The following is a 19,933-nucleotide window of genomic DNA, read 5'->3' as shown; positions in this document are numbered from 1 at the left end:
ATTTGAACACTAGACCCATTCAATAGCCTACAATTCAGCCCATTTCTTTTTTCACAAGGGGATAGGCCACTACACATTTAATCCTGATTAACTGAAGGAACTGAAGCTTATTTTAGGTTCACGGAATAGGTTGCTGTGTGTGTGTGGTTATTAAAATATCCTGACAGTTAAGTTAAGTAGCCTGTGAGAAAGAAGGTTATTGAAAAATGCATTTAAATTAGGCCTAATCTATTTTTTAAATTGATAGCTATGATATAATATTGATAGCTAGACATCTTTTAAATGGAGAACAGTAATATATTTTAAAACTTGAAGGCTTTAACAAGGTATAGGCCTATTTTAAAAAGGCCGAACAAATATTTATTTTAAGCTTGCATTTGTCATATTTTAATATATTTTGTTCAGTCAATATTTTAGCCTAGCTATTATTGTGCACTGAATGTGTTAGGGTTAGGACCCCAAAACAACCTTTAAAAAAGCCCTACTTTCATAATCTTTTATTTTAAGAGTTTATCAAAATTTCTATTTCGAACCATTTAGAAAAACTAAATAGACAGGTAGAAACATTCTTTGAACATATTTGCATTTATTTTTCCACATACGTACTTTGAAATGTCTGTATATTTTAAATCAAATTATATAAATAGCCTATTGTAGGAAATATATATCTTAGTTATTGCAATAAAACAATAGTTTATTTTGAAATGATAAGGTTATATAGGTCTTATATAATAAATATTTTCCAATCTGTATAATGACCACAAATCTCTTCAGATATACATGCTACCATTTCATTATTAGACAATATCAGAACAATCATGTCTGGTCATGTCATGTGGCGGTGAGAGAGCATTATGACGTCATAGACTTGTTTAATTACGTCATAGACTTGTGTGACGCCTTTAGAACGTTGCGCGCGAGAGGTAGAAGAGTGAAGCTGCTAGAAGTGATTCGGTGATCATACCAGCAAACATTTGGCAACTGAAAAATATTTGGTAACAGTCAAATATGGCAAAACCCAAAGAAAAAGAGCCCGTGGACATAGTTAAGCAGAATGCTATTCATGTCGAGACAATAATGAAGGAGCGGAGAACCCAGAAGCTTTACACGGAGTTTAACATCAACCCCTTCAAGAAACTGCACGCTTTGACTGACAAACCCATGTCCAACATCACCTACAGAAAGGAAGAGGAAGACCCTGCTTTCCTCCAGGCCATACACGGGGCCCGTCTGGAGCCAGCAAAGAAGTACTCTCACCCTCAGACTGAAGCACAAGAGATAGGATGGATATCCACTCCTCTGCTTGTCTCAGATCGCAGTGACAGAAGATTACATTTTCCACGGCGGAACTCTGAGATCACTAAATACATGGATGCTGCCTGGCGGCTGAAGGAGCAGACCAAAAAATTGTGATGACAGTTTGGGCTTTGTTATCACAATAAATACTAAATGTACAAGACGTAAAACAGATTCGTGAATTCTTTCATTGCTTTCTCTGCTGATCCTAAATCTGATAGATAGGCTACGCAAGCGCACATTGTGATCATGGGACAGAAGAGAAAAAGAAGTTGCTCTCGCTGCGCAAAAGCTGAGAGTGATTGCGATTTGGTGTTCAACTTCGATCAAACTGTGCACCACCAGGCACTATGAATAAAGCTAAACCTAGGACCATTGATGCATGACAATGTTTTCTTCCAAAATACTGGATTATATAAAGAGATGCACATATAAAGTAACCTTTATGTCCCTTTTTCTTTCAGATAGTTAAATTATTGATAATAAGTATGTTACTCCTCCTTCCCTGTTTGTTTGTTTGTTTGTTTGAATGGATGTTGTTTTATTATAGCTAAAGACAAAAAGTTGATCACAAAAAAAAAGAAAAAAAAAAGAAGTATGCATATTCCTGAAGAGAATGTTCAGAACTGCCAACTTGTCATATATCTCAAAAGAGTAATATTGTTAATGAATTTATTGGATTATATCACATTTTAAACATTACAAAATTAAAAAACTTGTAACATAATAAATACTGTATAGTATATTACAATATTTTACTTATATAAACTAGAAAACTTGGCTTATATTGGATGTTTGTGTTCCAGGTGGAAAGGAGATCCTCTTGCCCTTCCTGACCATGTTCTGTTAGTGCGGTGGGCCTATAGGCTTCCCAGAAACACAATCATGTATTTGACAAATATTTTGAGAGAAAGTTTGCAGCAAACAACAAAAAGGTCCTCTCCCATTCCTGTAATACTGCAAAAAATAGTTGCTCTACATTTTTATATGTTTCTGGATCATTTCAAGCAGTGTTAAGTAATACTGTGAGGATAAGTAAATCTAGTGAATGCCAAATTGTCTTTGAAAGATATATTTGCACTGTTTCGACAGCAGAAAACACATGAAATAAAAGTACAAAGATGTGTGAATAAGCTCTATACCCGCCTTTCAATCAAATAACACCTTTCATTTACTTTTTGAGACAAAAAGGCGTTCTTAAGAAAATATTTGAGAATTAAACTTACGAACTTAAAATTTATATTTTTTTGCCAATTGTTATTCTGAATCATACTAAACAGAAGAAAGAAAAATGCAGGAAAAGTAAAAATGGTTGTCAAAGTGATTTGATAAAAGATGGTGGAATTTCTCCAGTAATCAGACTCTGCCATCTTTTTGCTAAATTCATTGATGTTTCACATAATAATTTAATACAAATAAAGAGACATGTAAAAATATGCATTGATTACATGTAATCAAATTAAAAACACAACACACATTTAAAACACTAAATTATTTGTTTCGATCAACTCTCAGCGTCTTCTGCAGACTTTCTATGCTGGCGTCTAGCGCTGCGAGCCCATCCCTAAAATTCTGTTCATCTTGTGTGTTAAACGTGGACCAGGAGTTTATGCTCCAGTCAGAGGCTAAAGATTTAATATCACAAGAGGAAAAGGTGTTCTCTATCACTGAAGGGCGTCCAAAGTATGCCGACTGAACGGCCATCCTTCGGGCACGCAGAGATTGCACCGATTGATTATTCAGGCCCTTCATTTTCTGAATTAACTGTAAGGCCACACCCTGATGATCTGAAAGCAAATCTCTGTTATCATTCTTTGCATCCTGAATGCGGAGCCCATCTGAGATGTCGATCTTTTCAAAAGCATGGCCCATATATCTCAGCCCTACATGCGCATCCACTTCTTCCCTTTGATTCTTGGCTAGCTCATTACAGTGAGTGAGCGGTTTACTATGAGCAACTTCTGAGGAAAGTTGCACCACTGGAGTCTCTTTTAAAGGAGCAAACATTGTTTTTTTCTGCTCTTTTGACTGAGGAATGTTCTCAGCTATGGTTTCCAGGGTTGGTTTGTGTATATCCCTATCCGATGGTAAGCAGACTTTAGCATCTGATGGCATAAAGTTGTCTTTTCCACCATTAATCTGACCAGGGGAGACTGGTTGTAATGTCTGGGACTTACAGTGAACTCGGTGGAGAGGAGAGGCATGCCCGATGCCCTCCAGGGTCTGAAGGTAGGTCTTTACAGAGTTTGAAAGTTGATCCGACAGAGTTGACTCTCTCTGTGCATTTTCATGGAATTCCAGAACGCTCTTAGTAAGCTGAGAGTTTGGTTGGCACAAGTCCGGCTGAGGAGAATGTTTGTTAGTGTCTTTTGTTTGACTTCTCTCCAGGTTTCTGTGTGCATGAAAAAAAACAGAGGTTACAATGGCCAGCATCTCACCTACATGATCAGTTACATGCTAGCAGCTAGATTCTCAAGAATTCATTTGAAGACTTAATTTCATTATAGTTTAGATGAGTGATTCATGCGTAAACCTCAAGAGGCAACATTATTGTATCAAAATGGCTTGTTCATGTTGGCATAAACTTAGCTTAAAATTTAATTCTGTCATAATTTATTCACCCTCATGTTGTTCTGCTGAACACAAAAGAAGATATTTTGAAGAATGTTGGTAACCAAACAGTTGACGGTCAACCATTGATGTCCATAGAAGGAAAAAAGTACTATGGAAGTCAATGGCTATCGTCAAATGTCTGGTTACCAACAATCTTCAAAATTTCTTCTTTTAAGTTGAACAGAAGAAAGAACCACATACAGGTTTGGAACAACATGAGGGTCAGTAAATGATAGAATTTTAAAAAAAAGATAACATTTCGGTGAACTATCCCTTTACGTGACAAATGAACGTGCATCAAAATAGTGTTTGATTGACTGGATGCACAGCCTTTGATGTGTCTCAGACGCGTTTTCTCCTATTTTTCAAAGTTGATAAGGATATTTATTTTGCCATCTTAAGTACAAACAATTATATGATCATTTGCATTTAGCATCGTTTTGCACTGTTATCCATGACTCTATCAGAACATACAGTTGCCAACTCATCAGATAAGAACCACTTATTAATTACCTGATGACTTCCTGCAGTCTGCTGATCTCTGCCTCTCTCTGCTGGAGACTCAGAGACAGTACGGTCTTCTCCATCTCATGCTCTTTGAGTTTACTCTGGTAGCTCTGCATTTCAGCTAATGCTTCATTCTTCTCTGCGTGGGAAAAAGCATGGGTAAAAAAGCATGACAATCACTTACAGCAAAAAGAAAAGGGCTTGAAATGTCAAATGTCATGTTTTTTTATATTTGTGAGATGTGTAACAAATGTTATAATGCAGTCACACCTGTCCATATACTCCTGTCCTACTCTCTGCATCTAATGTGTGTGCACTAACTTGGATGGCTTGAATGCAGAGGACAAATTCCAAGTATGGGTTAACATAGCTGGCCTTCATCACTTTTTTTCACTTTCATTAGTTAACAGATTATTCCATTGACATTAGTGCATTAACTTAACCGAGCAATATGTTTTTACAGCATTTATTAACTTTTTATTTAATGTTAGTTAATAAAAATATTCACGTTAGTTCACAGTGCATTAACTCTTTCCCCGACATTGACAGACAGCTTTCCATGTTTTCCATGTTACACAGTAGGGGGCTCTGTAACGCATCTTCAAAAAGATTACTGAATCTCCTGATCAAAACAAATGCGAAGAAGATGCAGAAAAAAGCGATATCATATGTAATTATATGCATATGCAAAATAACGCGATCATTATCATTAAACGGCATATAAATCAAAACCGCCTAATGTTACTGAATGAAATAATGACTCAGGACGAGCTACAGGACTGTGAAGCTTTGGGAGTGTTGATGGACTCGATATCTGTGTTTTGATTATCGGTCTGAATCCCATCCAGATGTAGTCTTTGACAAAAACGTGATTTTCTCAGCTTTTTCCTCAAAATGTTGCTTTTTTTTAATGAAACTTACCCACCATCAAGTGTTGATAAAAAAGAATGCATGAAGCTAGAATAAAATGCTGCCGGGGAAAGAGTTAACTAATGTTAACAGATACAACATTTGATCTTAAAAAATTAAATTAAGATTAATAAATGCTGTACAAGTATTATTTATTGTTAGTTATCTGAAACCTTATGGTAGTGTTACCATGTCAATTTTAAGATTTTTCAGAAAGGATTATGGGATAATATAAAACAAAACAGAAGGATAACATTTATTGAAATATAAAAAAATAACCAAACTAATAATAATAATAATAATAATATGAATTTCCTTTCCAAATGCAAACATGATTTAAAGCTAAAATACAACAGTCTACGAGAATACTTTACCCAGCCTTAGGCGACTGTTCTCTAACTCGCACAACTCTTTGTGCTGCTTCAGGTCACTGTCTTTGTCCTCCTCGGCTTTCCGTAGTCTCATGTTCTCCTTTTGCAGATCATCAAGCTCTCTACGGCTCTCATTTAACTGAGTTTGTAGAGTGAAGTTTAGAGACTGCAACGTAACCACTGTAACACAACCATGCCAATGAACACAAAGCTTGTTTTCATGCATCCGCTCGGCTAGACAGAAAATAAAAAGCGAAATTCTAAAAAATATATATTTACATATTTGCACATTTACTCTTCCATATGATGCATTCCTTCTTAAGTCAAGCCCTTTACAGACAGAACAGAGAGACGACAGCATGGCTTCACTCACCCTCCATGTCACAGGCCTCCGGTCTGGCTCGCCGTTCTGCTCTCTCGCGCTCCAATAACTGCTGATTGAGTATTCGCAAACGCCTGGGAGACAAGCAAATAAATACAAATTAGGGTTGTCAATTTAAGTGTGATTAATTAAGAAAAAAATAACGATAGAAAATGAACACATTCTGCATGATCAGGCTTATGCCATGCAAATAAAACAAACAATACATTGACTTATAAAGCCGCTTTTTGTATGCCATCTCATTTGGTAGTAAACGTCACAATCACGTCACTGCAGTTGTGTGCGCATTATGGTGGCAGAAAAACAGAGGAAACAAATGGAGAAAAATGGGCGAGATCCACGGAATAATGGAAAAGTACAAAATTATATGCGTAAAGAGATTTGTATGCCTTAAGCTTTTTGACGCTGGGTTTTTCCACAAGGTATACGAAGATGTCTGGCCACTATAAATTTGGTCATTTAGTTGGTTTCTTGATCCAAATATGACCAAGTACAGGTCAGGAAAACTTATCCCATTGCTAAGGGTAAGCGTAATTAGTGAGTAAGAGTAATTAGTGTATGACAACATGTCTTTAGCTGGCAAACCATTCAAATAACTGGAGAAGGCGTCATGTTGTAACATATTCGGACTACTAGTGCAGAACTGTTACTTTCTGCCACCAGGAAGGCTCCGCCCACAAAACACATCACTCTTTACAAACACTCAAACTATCTATATTCAATCTATATTCATAATGTAATTGACTTAACTTGATTTTAAACTCGATTAAATTCATTCAATTAGTCTTTAATCAGTTAATAGCCTTAATACAAATTCACACACATCCTTGCAACACACTGACAAAGCATGTCTGTAGGCTAATTGTTATATTCTATTATGTAGCAGTGGTTAAGATTTAGGATTCTTTACACTGACCTTCGCAGCTGTACATTCTCACTCCTGAGTGGCTGTAAAGCGAGCGCAATCTCAGCCTGGATGTTGGTGCTGCCCACCATGACAGGAAGCAGTGAGATACTCTGCTCCACCTCAGAGATCAGGCGCACAGCATCACTGTCTGCACAGAAGAGAAGACGTGTAATAAGTCGTGAAAATAACACACAGAGAGGGAAAATCTGCTTAAATGCCAAGTTTTGAGAATCTGCAAATCCAGCAACTCGATCATTAGGTGTCTTGACATCTCAAGGTCCAATTTTATGAATGTTATAGAAATTGACTAGATAATCATCTCAAATTTGAAATAGGATATCAACTTAAAAAAATGATGACTTCCAGATGATTGAAAGACCGCCCTGTAATAAGACCCTGACAACAACATAGAGAGAAAAAGATTTTTTTTAAAAATTAAATGTTGACAAATGTCTTTGTTTTTGTCTATAAAATTAAAGTCAGTGACATCCAATGTTGTTTTGAACCCCATTTTGGGCAAAAACTTTCTTCAAAATATATTTTAAATTGAGTTTCACAGAAGAAAGAACGTTATACAGGTTTGAAACAACAAGGACTTTTCATTTTCAGGTGAAATACCACTTTAAAGTCACCATGAAATCAAAATTGACGATTCTTATTTTTTGTGGAATATTGCAGTATTTATTATAAACGATTTATCCGTGCACATCGTTGTTCATTTATTTGAATTCATGTGCCAGGCAAAATCCAGTCCCACCCTAAATTTTTTCTTGTTTCACTCTACGTCACAACAGGGAAGAAAAGACTATTGCAATGTTTCATGCTGACTTTACTTGGATTTGGGAAATCTCAAAAACCTCACTTAAAGGAACACGCCGACAATTTGGGACTTAAAGACCCACTCCGATGAAAATCATGTTTTTCTAGGTGTTAACATGTTCTTGTGGCATTTTTCTGATGTTAGAGAACATATCTTGAGAAAAATAAGCTCAAAGTTGTATTTCTGAGTATTTCTACATTAAAATGACTGTGTATCAGTAGCAGACGCTAAAATGCCGGCTAAAATAGACTGGAGTTGTGACGTAGTAACTCCACTGGGCGGGGCTAGTTAGTTAAAAAAGTTAACTCTCTGTTAACTTAACTTCATCTGTGTTAAAGCAATGTAGATTATAATGTAATGCGTTTTACAGGGGCTTTTTTGAAGTTGTGTTTTGTGTTTAATTTTACTCAGCAGCAGGGTCAGATACACACACACAAGCCATTGCATGTCATTGTGAACAGAGCTCCGATAGTGGCGCTGAAATTGGAACACATACTGTAACAATAAGTCACTTTCACCGTCGAGTTTCGCCTGTCGCAGTCGTTTCTCCCCTCGTGTGTCAAGCCCATCACTCGTGAGAGAGTCAGTCAGTTTTTCAGATAGAGCGGTGACATTAGCATCATAATAATCCTAAAATTCCGAGCAATCCACTGATACTAAATATGTCCTTATTGATCACTGTGGGAGGGATGAAATATCGAGGCGAAGTCGAGCTGTTTTTTACCGCGACGTCTCGGAGTGAAATAATGATCAGTGATCAGAGCTCTCAGCAACGGGGAGAGGGAGGGTCGTCTCCGTGCCAACGGCTCCGCCCACAACGCAGAGGCGAATTGCTAATGAGCTACTGCCGCTCTGCTGAAGTGAAGTCCCAGAAAACAGCACAGGTTTTGAGATTTTGGCTAAAAATGGCATAATCATAATTTAAAGACCACTGGGAATGTTTAAAAATATGATCGGAGTGGGACTTTAAGCTTATACACCATACCCCCCAGAGTTAGAGAAGTCCATACAAACCCTTTTCATCTCCGTGCGTGCCATAACTCTGTCTGACACACCCACCGCTAGCCTAGCTTAGCAGAAGATGTTATAAGAAGGCTGTGTCTCATGTGATTTGGACCTAGTTATTTGTACACGCTGAGAAATCACAACATGTAAATAGGAAAATGTTGGCGTTATTTTGTCACTTATTGGGAGCAGTATGCTAGCTGGAGCCATTTACCTCCAGTCTGTGCTAAGCTAGGCTAGCGGTGGGTGCGTCAGACAGAGTTACGGCACACACGGAGATGAAAAGGGTATGTATAGACTTATCTAACTCTGGGGGATACAGTGAATAAGCTTAAGTCCCAAAAAGTCGGCGTGTTCTTTTAAGATAGATTAAAAGTCAAAGGGAGGGAAAAAAAAAATACATTTGTATTTAAAATAAATAAAATATTCTCACCCTGATTAGCAACTAAAGTCTTCAGCTCTCCCAGCAGATATTTAACAGTCACCACGTTCTGTGCGGTTTTCTCTGGACTGGTGGGTTTGACTTTGTGACTCAGAACTGTTAATTTCTCATAGCTGGTCTGACAGCTGATGTCTCTGACAGGTGTATTGTCCATCCCATCTTTTTCATCTTCATCCTCTGCACTCTCCTCAGAGCAGATCTCCTGTACTGGTCCATTTGGATCAGGCTGAGTCTGGCTGACCCGGAGCTGGTTGGGCGTCTCTGTTGCTGAGGGGCAGGTCAAGGACCCAGTGGATGATGTCAATTTAACCTGAGGAGCACTGCAGATATGGCTGGTGATTAGAGGTAGCCCATGCCCTACTGGAGTGCAGGATCCATTTTGGACAGAAGATACAGTAACTGGAGACAGTCGTTGGACTGCAGGTGGCATTGAGAAAGAAGCCGCATACTGATTTGGAGTGGCAGACATTTCTTCAGAAGCATGAGAGCAGGAGGGGATGGCAGCACTCATGGCCCTCAGCTGATGAAACTCCCCAGATGAGCCACCACTGCTCAGTACACACTTTGAAGTACACTAAAAACAACAGAGAAAGATGAAAGCAAGGTGAAATGACACTTTTACTCATTAGATCTGTTTCCTTACTTGTCTCAGAATGTAAAGGTAACCAGAAAATAGACAGGAAGACAGAGAGAAAGGAAGGAAAAGCACCTCTATTATTACAGCCATCATTTTGACGTTTTAATTTAGAGCAATTCATTGTTTAATTTAACACATCCAGTGTGCATATTAAGAATAATAAGAATCATCCCACCATCGCAGCATTTCAACGAAGTCATCAAAACCATTTAAAAGTTTGAGGTCAATCAGTTAAATTAAGACTTTTATCCAGCAAGTATGCATTTAATTGATAAAACATACCCGTAAAGACTTTCACACATTATTACAACAACAACAAAAAATAATAATTTAAAATAACTACCGGTATTTAAATTCCTTTGTTTTAAGAAATTATTTTAAACATTAAGTGTTTGATAACTTGATAACGTGACACTGAAGACTGGATTAATGGCTGATAAAATTCAGCTATGACATCACAGAAATAAATTACATTTCTAAATATATTTAAATAGAAAAAGAGTCGCTTTAAATTGTAATAATATTTCACAATATTACTGTTTTTACTGTACTTTTTAATTAAACAAATGCAGCCTTGGTAAGCATAAGAAATTACTTTCAAAATCATTAATAAATTCTCAACAATCCCAAAAGTGTAACTCCGACACACATGTACAAAAAGTTAATTATTTACATAGACTATACATTATGCAAAAGTGTTAAAGTGATAGGCTTATGTTTAGTTACAATAATAAAACAAATAGATTGACTTTTGTCCTTTCTACTAAACGCTTTACTTGTCTGCCAAAGTAATGTTGACGAATTATCTAAATTTGGTTGATTTTATCATCAACAACTGATATATATTGCAAATAATTTGATTAATCACCATATCATCCATTTTATGCAATTGATTATTTTTTAATTGATTGACAACCCTCACTGTTCTATTTTAGTTTGCAAAGTAGTGCAGTGAATTTACAGGTTCACTGTGAGCTGATCCAGGTCTCTGAGGGCTCAGTGCAGGAGTGGATGTAGTCAGCCGACAGTTAAATACAGTGGACGTGTGAACCTGACCTGCAAACAGAGGGAGAAACCATTCAGATATGATATCAGCAGGGCTCGACATTTACACCCGCCAAATGTGGGTGGATTTCAGCACTGGCGTGTAACGCTGTCACTACTACTAGCCATATTGGCGGGTTAAATTTTATTTATAATACATAAATTTTTTAAGTCTTTAAAGGAATCTTAAATAATAAACTAGCGTTGTCTAAAAATATAGATTTTTCGATACATATTGATTCTGAAATATCTTAAACTCTTCCAATACACATTTTCCCCAGAATAGATGCACGATTTCCGATAAGAAAAATTCAGCTGCGCTTTCCAGCTCTCCCATCTCTTCGACAGCGAGTTGACACACAAACCTGCCTCCCCTCAAACACTCGTTTCATTTGCTCCGGATGAATATTGTTAGCGTTACAGGGCTTGAATTTCGACGTGACATTGAGCGTATTTTACTTCATTTTGTGCTCACACCCAAAGTGAGCGCCCATAAAGCCACCTCCCAGTACTATATTGAGTTATTTTTTGCTGCTTATTGCACTTAAAGTCAAACACATATAAAAAAAACTATGTCAAAATGCCGGTCTTGGCGACAATTCATGTAAACAGTCAGTTATATTTTAAAATGAACAAACAGTTGAGAAAGAAAACGCATGTGTAACAGTATAATGGATCCTTGTGTCAGGTCTTTAAGTGACAGCAGCTTAATATACCTGCTGCCAAATTATGAGATTACAAATATCTATATGGCAGTTTTTCCACATGGTATCGATGTCAAAATTGTGGCCAGTGAAAATGCTGAATGGCTAGTATCTTGTTAAACCACTAGCCACAGCAGCTGGTGAGCAAAAAAGTTAATGTCAAGCCCTGGATGTCAGTGCAGGAAGAATACTGATTACAGTAAGACATTCTTATAAATTATCATCATTTGAACAGGCCCTTTACAGAACCTATAGAATTAAAAACTTTAGATATTTCATTTATTAATATATTTAAAAGTAACAGTTGTTATATAAAGTGTTAGTGAGTGTGTCTGTTTACCAGAAGTCGGCAGATTACAGCTAGCAGCAGGCTGAGAGTAGGCCAGTGGAACTGAGACTTGCTGGGCATGTTCTGCTTGCGTTACACGGGTCAGTGCTGAAGGCTGATACTGTGATACTTGCGCCCGTCCGACCCCAGGGTTTTGATCACCACGACAACTCGGCTGCCCGGCTGAACTCAGGTGACAACTGGAGGATGGAATCGTCTTCTGCACTGCAGCTACAGTAAGAAAAATACAATAGGCTGAGAAGACATATTTTGTGCTTCTGCAAATGGTTGTTAAAAGGAATCACCTGCTGTGGCATTCACACATATCCAATAAGGATTTTACAACAAAGGAGGAAAATGAAACGAAAAGATTGACAAAGATGTCATTTCAAAAACAATGGAAGCTTATTAAGAAAAAAAAACAAGTAATTGTAACTTTTTATCTCACAAGTGTCTGACTTTTTTTCTTGCAATTCACGATTCAGACTTTATAACTCGCTCACAATTGCGAGTTTATATCTTACAATTCTGAGAAAAAGTCAGAATGGTGATACATACTGTAAACTCGCAATTCTGACTTTATCCTTGCAATTGTGAGTTTAGATATAGTCAACAAAAAAGGGAAATGCCACTTTATATATCACAAAAAGATTTGTGATATATAAAGTGGCATTTACCTTTTTTGTTCCATGGTGGAAACCAGCTTCCATAAATATATATTCCACAAGTATCTCTAAAATGAACAAAAATTAAGTACACTATATTAGAGTACATTACCTGCCCTTTTTTTTACATGTATTGCCGTGGTTGTCTTCTTCCCATGCTTTTTTTTGTCAGTCTCAATTTTTCTTGATAAATTCTTGACTTTGGATTTGAAGGTGCAGGCTTTTGTTCCCTGTTGTTTGGGCTTTGATTCTGTTGTGTGAAGATTATAAATCCAAATCACTACTTAATTACTAAACACAGAAAATTAGTGATTTTGTACATACAATACCTGCTTGTTCGGCTTGTAGTATTCCATCGAGTAAAGCAGCACATCGGTCCAGTCCCTTGTGTATTGTTGTCACCTGGAAGCCATTTTCAATGTGAAAGAATGTCACATGAGTTTAAAAATCATGAAACTGATTCTTTATACACAACCTCATGTGGCTAATTCTTTACCTGATCTTCAGAGTCGGTAGAATATAGAGAATACGCTGGTTCAAGAGGAGGCACACATCTTCCAGCAAAACTAAACAAGACAACATTTAAGTTTGTTAAATGTGTGAAACAAATAGCATCTAAAATTCATTCAGTATGGACAGGATTTATTTTATCCGGTTAGTTACCGTTTTTTGAGTATTTGTCCCCGTCCGGACCCCGTCAGTCTGCCTGATGAGACCACCTGCAAAGGACAATTGGCTTTAATGCTAAAACAAAACACAGCATAACTTACATATTATCATGTACAATAATTAAAACGTATATAATCGTTTACAACCGCTACCTTTGGTCTTGATACTCCCTGTCTTGCCATGCGTGATGTATATTCGATAAAACCTTCAGAATGAACCGTTCACCTACAGTACATGCAGCAAATATGTATTTATCATGATCATATAGGTCTAATAATGGTTTACCATTGCTTCTTGTATTTATTGCGCGCATTAATTTCAAAAACCTAAAGACCAAATTACATATCAAACTGTTAACGTTAATCTAAAAGCTAATGGATGAAAAGCAAAACAAACTGCCTCTGTTACAATCACCGCTACGCAATCGTTGCGTTCAAAACGGAAGCCGAGTGCCGTAGTCCAATAGAAAAACAGTTCGTTTTAATCTCTGGATTTGATTGGTGAATTACGGTAAAAACCATTACAAACCTTTCGTCTATTGGTCTCAGACTATGTCAGTGGTATGAACACTAGCCAATCGTTTCCTCAGACTTGGCTAACGCCCATTAAGACTTCAGTTCAGACGCCAAAAAGGTGTTTCTATGGAGATGGAGTAGCAGAATAATAAAAACTGATACTTCGCGGTTTTGTAAAATGATAACCGCGCGTGTCTGTGGCAGTGCTGGAGGTAGAAGTCCCAAAAAAGACCAGTCAAGTCTCAAATATTCGGGTCCAAAATATTTTGCGACTTAAAGGGATAGTTCACCCAAAAATTAATCATTTGATTTGAACATGTTTATAACCAAACATTTGTGGGGCACTATTGACTCCCATGGGCCTATGGGAAAAAATACTATGGAAGTCACAACTGTTACAAACATTCTTCAAAATATATTTCTTTGTGTTCAGCAGAAAGAAATCCATACAGGTTTAGAACAACTTAAGGGTACAACAATGACACAATTTTACATTTTGGGTGAACTATGCCTTTTAAGTGCGACTCGAGTCCAAATCACAGACTCTGCCTCCATCTTTCCATCTCTGTCTAAGTGAATTACAGTAACTTACTTTTTATTTTGAATTTGCTGCTATGTATCATGTATAATGATTTTCTTTGTCAATAGTACATATTATTATCTCAAGTAATTTTCATCAATTCTACTGAAATTAAATCAGTCACTGATACTGCTGACCACATATCAGAGCAGATCGAGTGCTGAATACCCTACATTACATCCAGTCTTGAGTCAGAGCAAGAAAGATGAAAACCCTGAATGCTATTTTTGACTGGGGTGTTTAAAGGCTCCTGGGAAATGGGTAGATGAGGTTTCAGTCTGTTCTCTTCCCCTCGTTATCCCATTAAATGCTCATCCCAAACACACTTAGGACTACTGATGAAATCAGACACCTCATCATGCCATATGCCTTCCGGTGATGAAAGAAATTAGAGATAAATCGATGTATGTGGACAAAAATATTGAGTCAGGGTTCAGGTAGGCTACTGATATCAGATATCGGAAATGAAAAATTATTTTATTCGCATTTATGCATCCAGGTAAAGAGTGCCATGTCATCCCGATTCCCAAGTCTGTAAAACCTCTCTGTCCACTTCTGGCAGAGAGATGTACAGGTCAGAGGTCACAGAACATCTCAAATGGCAAACATGCAGGTGATCTGATCGTCGTTCAGTATAAAGCACACATGAGCCATGGCGTTTCTGAATGTCTTTATAAAAACAAAAGCAATTAACAACAATAGCATTTTGCAGACAATCATCACCTCAACCAAATTATTGAACTTTATGTAAACCATACATTCTCTCAAGAATATGATCACCTGTGCATGCACAGCAGTGAAATGTTCAGGTTGGAGATTCACACAATCAGAAATGGTTTCCCTGGACCAGTGCTCTAAAAAGCACCTCAAGAATTTTAATTATCCCTTATGAATGTTTGATGACTTGTATAGATTTGTATTCTGCTTTCTCAGCAGGTTAAATAAATCTACATAAAGTGATGTGAAGCTGTTCGTTTTGATCCTCACAGGCAGCGCTGCCCACTCAATGATGTTCTCCAGCTAGGATTTGATAACATCCTTCCGGAGGGATGATCACCTGCTTTGGTACAAGAGACATTATGGAAGTTAAGACCAACAAGAATAAACAATCAACAATCAGGTTCATTTAAATAAGCAGAAGAATTATAGAATTTACTTTTTTCACTGCGTGCTTTGTTGAATTCAATTGCTGTTTCAGACAAAATACTGAATAACTAGTATTTTTGTATCCAAGAAGCTGAGGCCTCTATGACACCACATTTCCTCAAGAGGGCGGCATTTCACCATCCTTTTTCTAGCCTCAATCTCTCTAAGAAAACATTTCTCAGTCATTGGATTAAGTTATGCACTAGAATGCTCAATCATTTCAATGTTATCGTACAAATCTGCAAGTCATACTGTGGTAACACAATCATTAAGTATACAATCTTTTGTTTTCGCAGATGTTAAATTCACCCATGTGCAAAACCTGAATCACAGGAAGGACTAAATTTCCTGGTGAGAGTCGACAGGGCTATTTAACTTCCAGAAACAACACAATTGTGCCCACGTTCAAGCATACTTTTGCTTTCTAATAAACATTCTCATTCATAAGGGGTTGTGGTGATTGACAGTAGACTAGTGCTGATGGCAAATTCTCACACACAAATAAAATTATATTGTTACAAATATACTTAGACCATACTGAGAATCTCTAACTAAATACAATAATGCACTACTTTGCTATCATTACTAATATTTGTATTTATTTATTTTTTACCATAGGCAGACAGGTTAGTTCGGTCCTCTCTAATTTGATTGGCTGGCTGTCTTTCCAAGAACGCTAACATCACTCGGACGTTTAATTGCGTGTTTGTTTGTGAAGTTGGAAGCTTTTTATAGCGTTGTGATTGCGAATTTTAAGTTGTGCGGTTTTACCTCTCTTTGGTTTCTAAAAGTTATAGCACGAACTTCACGAAGGCTACGCGAGTTTAGAGCATGGTTTAGAGTAGCGTTTCTCTCAGCACAGCAGCCAGCAGAGAGTGGGAAGTGGAAAACCTGGAGTGGCGTTAGAGCTGGAGAGTGATTTCAGAACGCGCTCGCTTTGATCTGAGAGGGGACATGTGGCTCCGTTCCACTCATATATGAACTCCGGACCAGTTTTTGTATCGTTTGTTTCCTAAAAGTACAGATAAGCTGGCGTTTTTTCTAAAATACAAAATTTTATAGGAATTATTTTTAAAGTATTATTTAAAATATCCAATATTATGCTAAATATTATATATAAATCAAAAGCATAGGCTACTGTTGTACTGATAATAATAATATGACCACTATTCTTTTAAAAAATAATATTGATATTCAGCGAAGAAATAAAAGAACTGCAAATAAGTTTTAATATAAAGGAGGTTCCAATGATAAAAGCGTCCTAACAGACAGCGATTCATTGTTTCTAATTAGTAAGCATCCCTTAAAAAGGACCGTATGGTGATGGTAGGGGTTCTCCGGCCTCTTGAAAAATACACACACCCCATTATTAGGAAGCGCTTGAGCGCATCAGGAGGACAGATTGGTCCAGTTCTCCAGACAGGCTGCACCACAATAAAGAACCTCACTCGCGCGAACGATTGTATGGGCTATATATCTAACGTTACAACAGTCGTTGCATTAGCTGCATTGTTTCATCTGTAATAGTGGGAGGCAAATTGCGGTTCGTTCGGACAGTGGAGGGGATAGCGCTGCCATTATATCCACTGGGTTGTGCGAGACATCGAACGAATGGAGGAATATACTACGGGTGGAGGAGGAACGAATGAATAAGGGATTTTAAAAGACCTGCATTAACATTGCACGCGCGTTTTTTACGACTATCTCTCTCTCTCTTTCTCTTTCTCTCTCTCTCTATCGGGGTTCCCCCAGCCAGCAGTTGTCTTGCAGAGGCGGGGAGGCTTTAAACAATAGCGCCCGGTGGAGCGCTGGATAAAGTATCGCTGAGCGCAGAACCTCCGGCATCATCATCATCATCACCATCATCATTCACTACTACGAGCGTTCACCAATGGAGACGGCCACGCGCTCTAGTGTTCTCCACACATAGATTACAAAGATCCGTAGGTGTAAAATCTGACCATCATCATAATCATCACCCGTGGAAACATATTCTGCAATGATGAATTCTGCTGAGGCGGCTGAGGAAGGACCGAACGATGCAGATACGGAGCCTTTTTTCAAAACAGGTAGTTTTATTATATGCTTTTGTTACAATGGGTGTCAATGAGTTTATTTTACTCACTAGGTGCATCCATCCGTGCATACACCTTGATGTTGCATTACTGAGTTAAACAGGATAGAAGCTGTCTGAATGGAATCATTTAGAGGTTTGGATATGCATCACACGCTTTACATATATCACATTGCATACATTGTAGGGTCTGCAATTCATATGTTTGATAAAACTGCCATATTCCTCAAAAGCCAGAGTGTGATGTTCATATAGCAGTGCTTTTCATTGGCACGTTCAACGCCCTTATATTGTGTCTGGGTTATTGTGCACAAGAGCAAGGAATCCCCCTGTAAATAGGATACTTCTTCACCTGTCACTTTTTCTCACACCTTCAACACATTCTCTAATTACGTTACTATCACCTCCGGACGCGCCGGGGATCGCGCAACGCGGCGCCGCGGCGGGCGCGGGAGTGGCTCAGCCTTTTGTCGGTCGTGACATTGATTCATGTTTCAGAGCCTGAAGCCTGTTGATTCACACAAACAGTATATAGTCTCAGTACTGTACTTCCTTTAGACGAGAAACAGAAAAGCTAATGTGGCAATGGGAAGTGTTTTCTGGCTTGGAGAGAGTAAAAAGGGCATCTATACTCTTCTGCATCCAGCCAACCCCTTAAATGTCAACCCTGACACCTCCACCAGTTGTGGTTCAGTGATTTTATTCACTTTTATTTACTAGACACTTACCAGAGCATGAACTATAACCCTTAAAACTGACCCACTTCTGGTTTGTCTGACAACGTAAGCCAATAATGCACAGCTATATTGTATGTTCTCTAGTGCACAGCTCTGTGTTGGAATGTGAACATGCATCTATGTATGTCATGTGTGCGTATGCCCTCATATATGGTGTGCATATGCTGTTTTCTGAATACATATGTTATGTGTTGTTCACATCTAACCTTATGTGCTATGGACGGTGTTTATGTGAACCCCACACTGTATTACAAGTGTCTGCACATCATGCCAATACTTTTTTCATTTTACAATTTAGATAATTATTATATGATCAGGGATGGGTGACCATATGTGGATGAGTGTTTGTGTAGAATATAGGGGACTCTGGGGCTAGTTGTCACACTTTTCACCCCTGTGAATATTTCTCAGAGTGGACTTATTATATGCCTCAAGTCTTCATGTTGATAATTTCCATCATTGTTGGATATACAGTTAATTTAACCCACATTTGTGATTATATGCCCCTGTTGCAGTTTAAATTATTTGAGCAAAATTGTTACAATGAGAACCTGCTTTTAAATAGGCTTTTCAGCACATTTTAAACTGTAAAACAATTATTAAGCTAAAGAATATTGGAATTTTTGTTGAAAAGATAGAATTCACAAAAATGTTCATGTCTTAGTATTCTTGTCTTGTTTTGCTTTACAAATATTTTAAGTAATTTTAATTTCATGTATGAATGGTGATTTTCACCATACACATTTTCTTGAGAAGCAAAATGACTTGAGATATTAAGCTTTTTTGATAAATAAATATAGAAAAGAGTTTATACTTAAAACAAGAAAAACATATCTGTCATTGATTAAGAAAAATAAACTTAATTCAGACACTTCAAAAGAATTGTTTTCTTGTTTTAAGCATAAACTCACTTAATTCTGATATACTTTTCAGAAAAATACATTTTATCTTATGTCGTTGTGCTTATTATGTAAGTAAATGTATCTCAATTTAAGAATGCTTACTGTAGATGTTTGTCCTGGAAAACAAGACAAAAATGCTGAGTAAGAAACTCATTTTAATTGAAGACAATTTCGGTTTCAGAGCAACATACAAAACCACTGCTAGAATCAGGCATTCGTGTAATAATATTCGTGTAACTTTTGACTCAAAAGCCTTAAGTTTCTCAGTGTAGCCCTCGAGACTACTACTGTCAGTCTGTCTCTCTGATATCTCATTTAGCAGGAGGTGTGTGCACAGAGCAAATTCTGTTTGTCTTCACCCTGTGATTCCTCCTATGATGGAGATTCTCCGGCACGTCCCTCCCGCACCCCCTGTGCTGTTATCCAACATATTCATAGTCTAATAGTGCCTGTATTTCTGGTCTCTTCATCGGATTAGCATGATCACACTGGGTGGGATAATCATGCACAGGATTGGTCGTCTGGGAATCAGGTTGTCCCTTGTCCGCAAGGATGTCAGACACTGTGAGAGGGCAGCAGAGACAGACACCGCTGTGCCAATGTGGGAGATCACAATCACTGTGTGGGGACGAGCGTCTCGTTCATGCACAGCATCCCTGCAGATGCTCATCTTGTTTGAG

The 19,933-nt window shown here is 37.7% G+C and overlaps 3 protein-coding genes and 1 long non-coding RNA gene across 5 annotated transcripts in view; 2 read left to right on the top strand and 2 right to left on the bottom strand.

The window, feature by feature from the left end:
- Nucleotides 1-811: 811 nt before the first annotated feature.
- On the top strand, nucleotides 812-1,534 carry LOC307007244 (cilia- and flagella-associated protein 144-like). The gene has a single exon (XM_079629033.1). It carries the CDS (start codon nucleotides 1,009-1,011, stop codon nucleotides 1,411-1,413), a length of 405 nt encoding a protein of 134 aa, XP_079485159.1. The 5' UTR covers nucleotides 812-1,008; the 3' UTR covers nucleotides 1,414-1,534.
- A 528-nt stretch (nucleotides 1,535-2,062) lies between these two features.
- Nucleotides 2,063-13,823, bottom strand: ccdc14 (coiled-coil domain containing 14). Of its 2 annotated transcripts, XM_079629032.1 has the most exons (14): nucleotides 13,452-13,778; nucleotides 13,294-13,349; nucleotides 13,127-13,196; nucleotides 12,960-13,032; nucleotides 12,743-12,880; nucleotides 11,978-12,196; nucleotides 10,851-10,945; nucleotides 9,702-9,826; nucleotides 9,244-9,572; nucleotides 6,995-7,133; nucleotides 6,070-6,152; nucleotides 5,700-5,876; nucleotides 4,423-4,555; nucleotides 2,355-3,688 (listed from the first exon to the last, which is right to left on the bottom strand). In XM_079629032.1, exons 1-14 carry the CDS (start codon nucleotides 13,479-13,481, stop codon nucleotides 2,788-2,790), a joined length of 2,568 nt encoding a protein of 855 aa, XP_079485158.1. In that variant the 5' UTR covers nucleotides 13,482-13,778; the 3' UTR covers nucleotides 2,355-2,787. The 2 variants fall into 2 exon arrangements, with proteins under 2 accessions (XP_079485157.1, XP_079485158.1); XM_079629031.1 differs by having other exon boundaries at nucleotides 2,063-3,688; nucleotides 9,244-9,826; nucleotides 13,452-13,823.
- Nucleotides 13,824-15,117: 1,294 nt separating this feature from the next.
- LOC307006569 lies at nucleotides 15,118-16,397 on the bottom strand. The gene is made up of 3 exons (XR_013799492.1): nucleotides 16,154-16,397; nucleotides 15,551-15,703; nucleotides 15,118-15,454 (listed from the first exon to the last, which is right to left on the bottom strand). It is a non-coding gene; the product is annotated as an uncharacterized lncRNA (long non-coding RNA).
- A 1,076-nt stretch (nucleotides 16,398-17,473) lies between these two features.
- The window catches only part of kalrnb (kalirin RhoGEF kinase b), a 93,388-nt gene continuing 90,928 nt past the window's right edge, over nucleotides 17,474-19,933 (top strand). Inside the window, exon 1 of the mRNA XM_079629275.1 lies at nucleotides 17,474-17,609. Coding sequence (XP_079485401.1) covers nucleotides 17,540-17,609 — 70 coding nt within the window. The 5' untranslated portion in view covers nucleotides 17,474-17,539. The remainder of the gene's footprint in view (nucleotides 17,610-19,933) is intronic.

Source organism: Phoxinus phoxinus (genome assembly GCF_949152265.1).
Source record: "Phoxinus phoxinus genome assembly, chromosome: 11".
Classification (NCBI taxonomy): Eukaryota; Metazoa; Chordata; class Actinopteri; order Cypriniformes; family Leuciscidae; genus Phoxinus; species Phoxinus phoxinus.
This window is presented reverse-complemented; position numbering and strand designations above follow the sequence as displayed.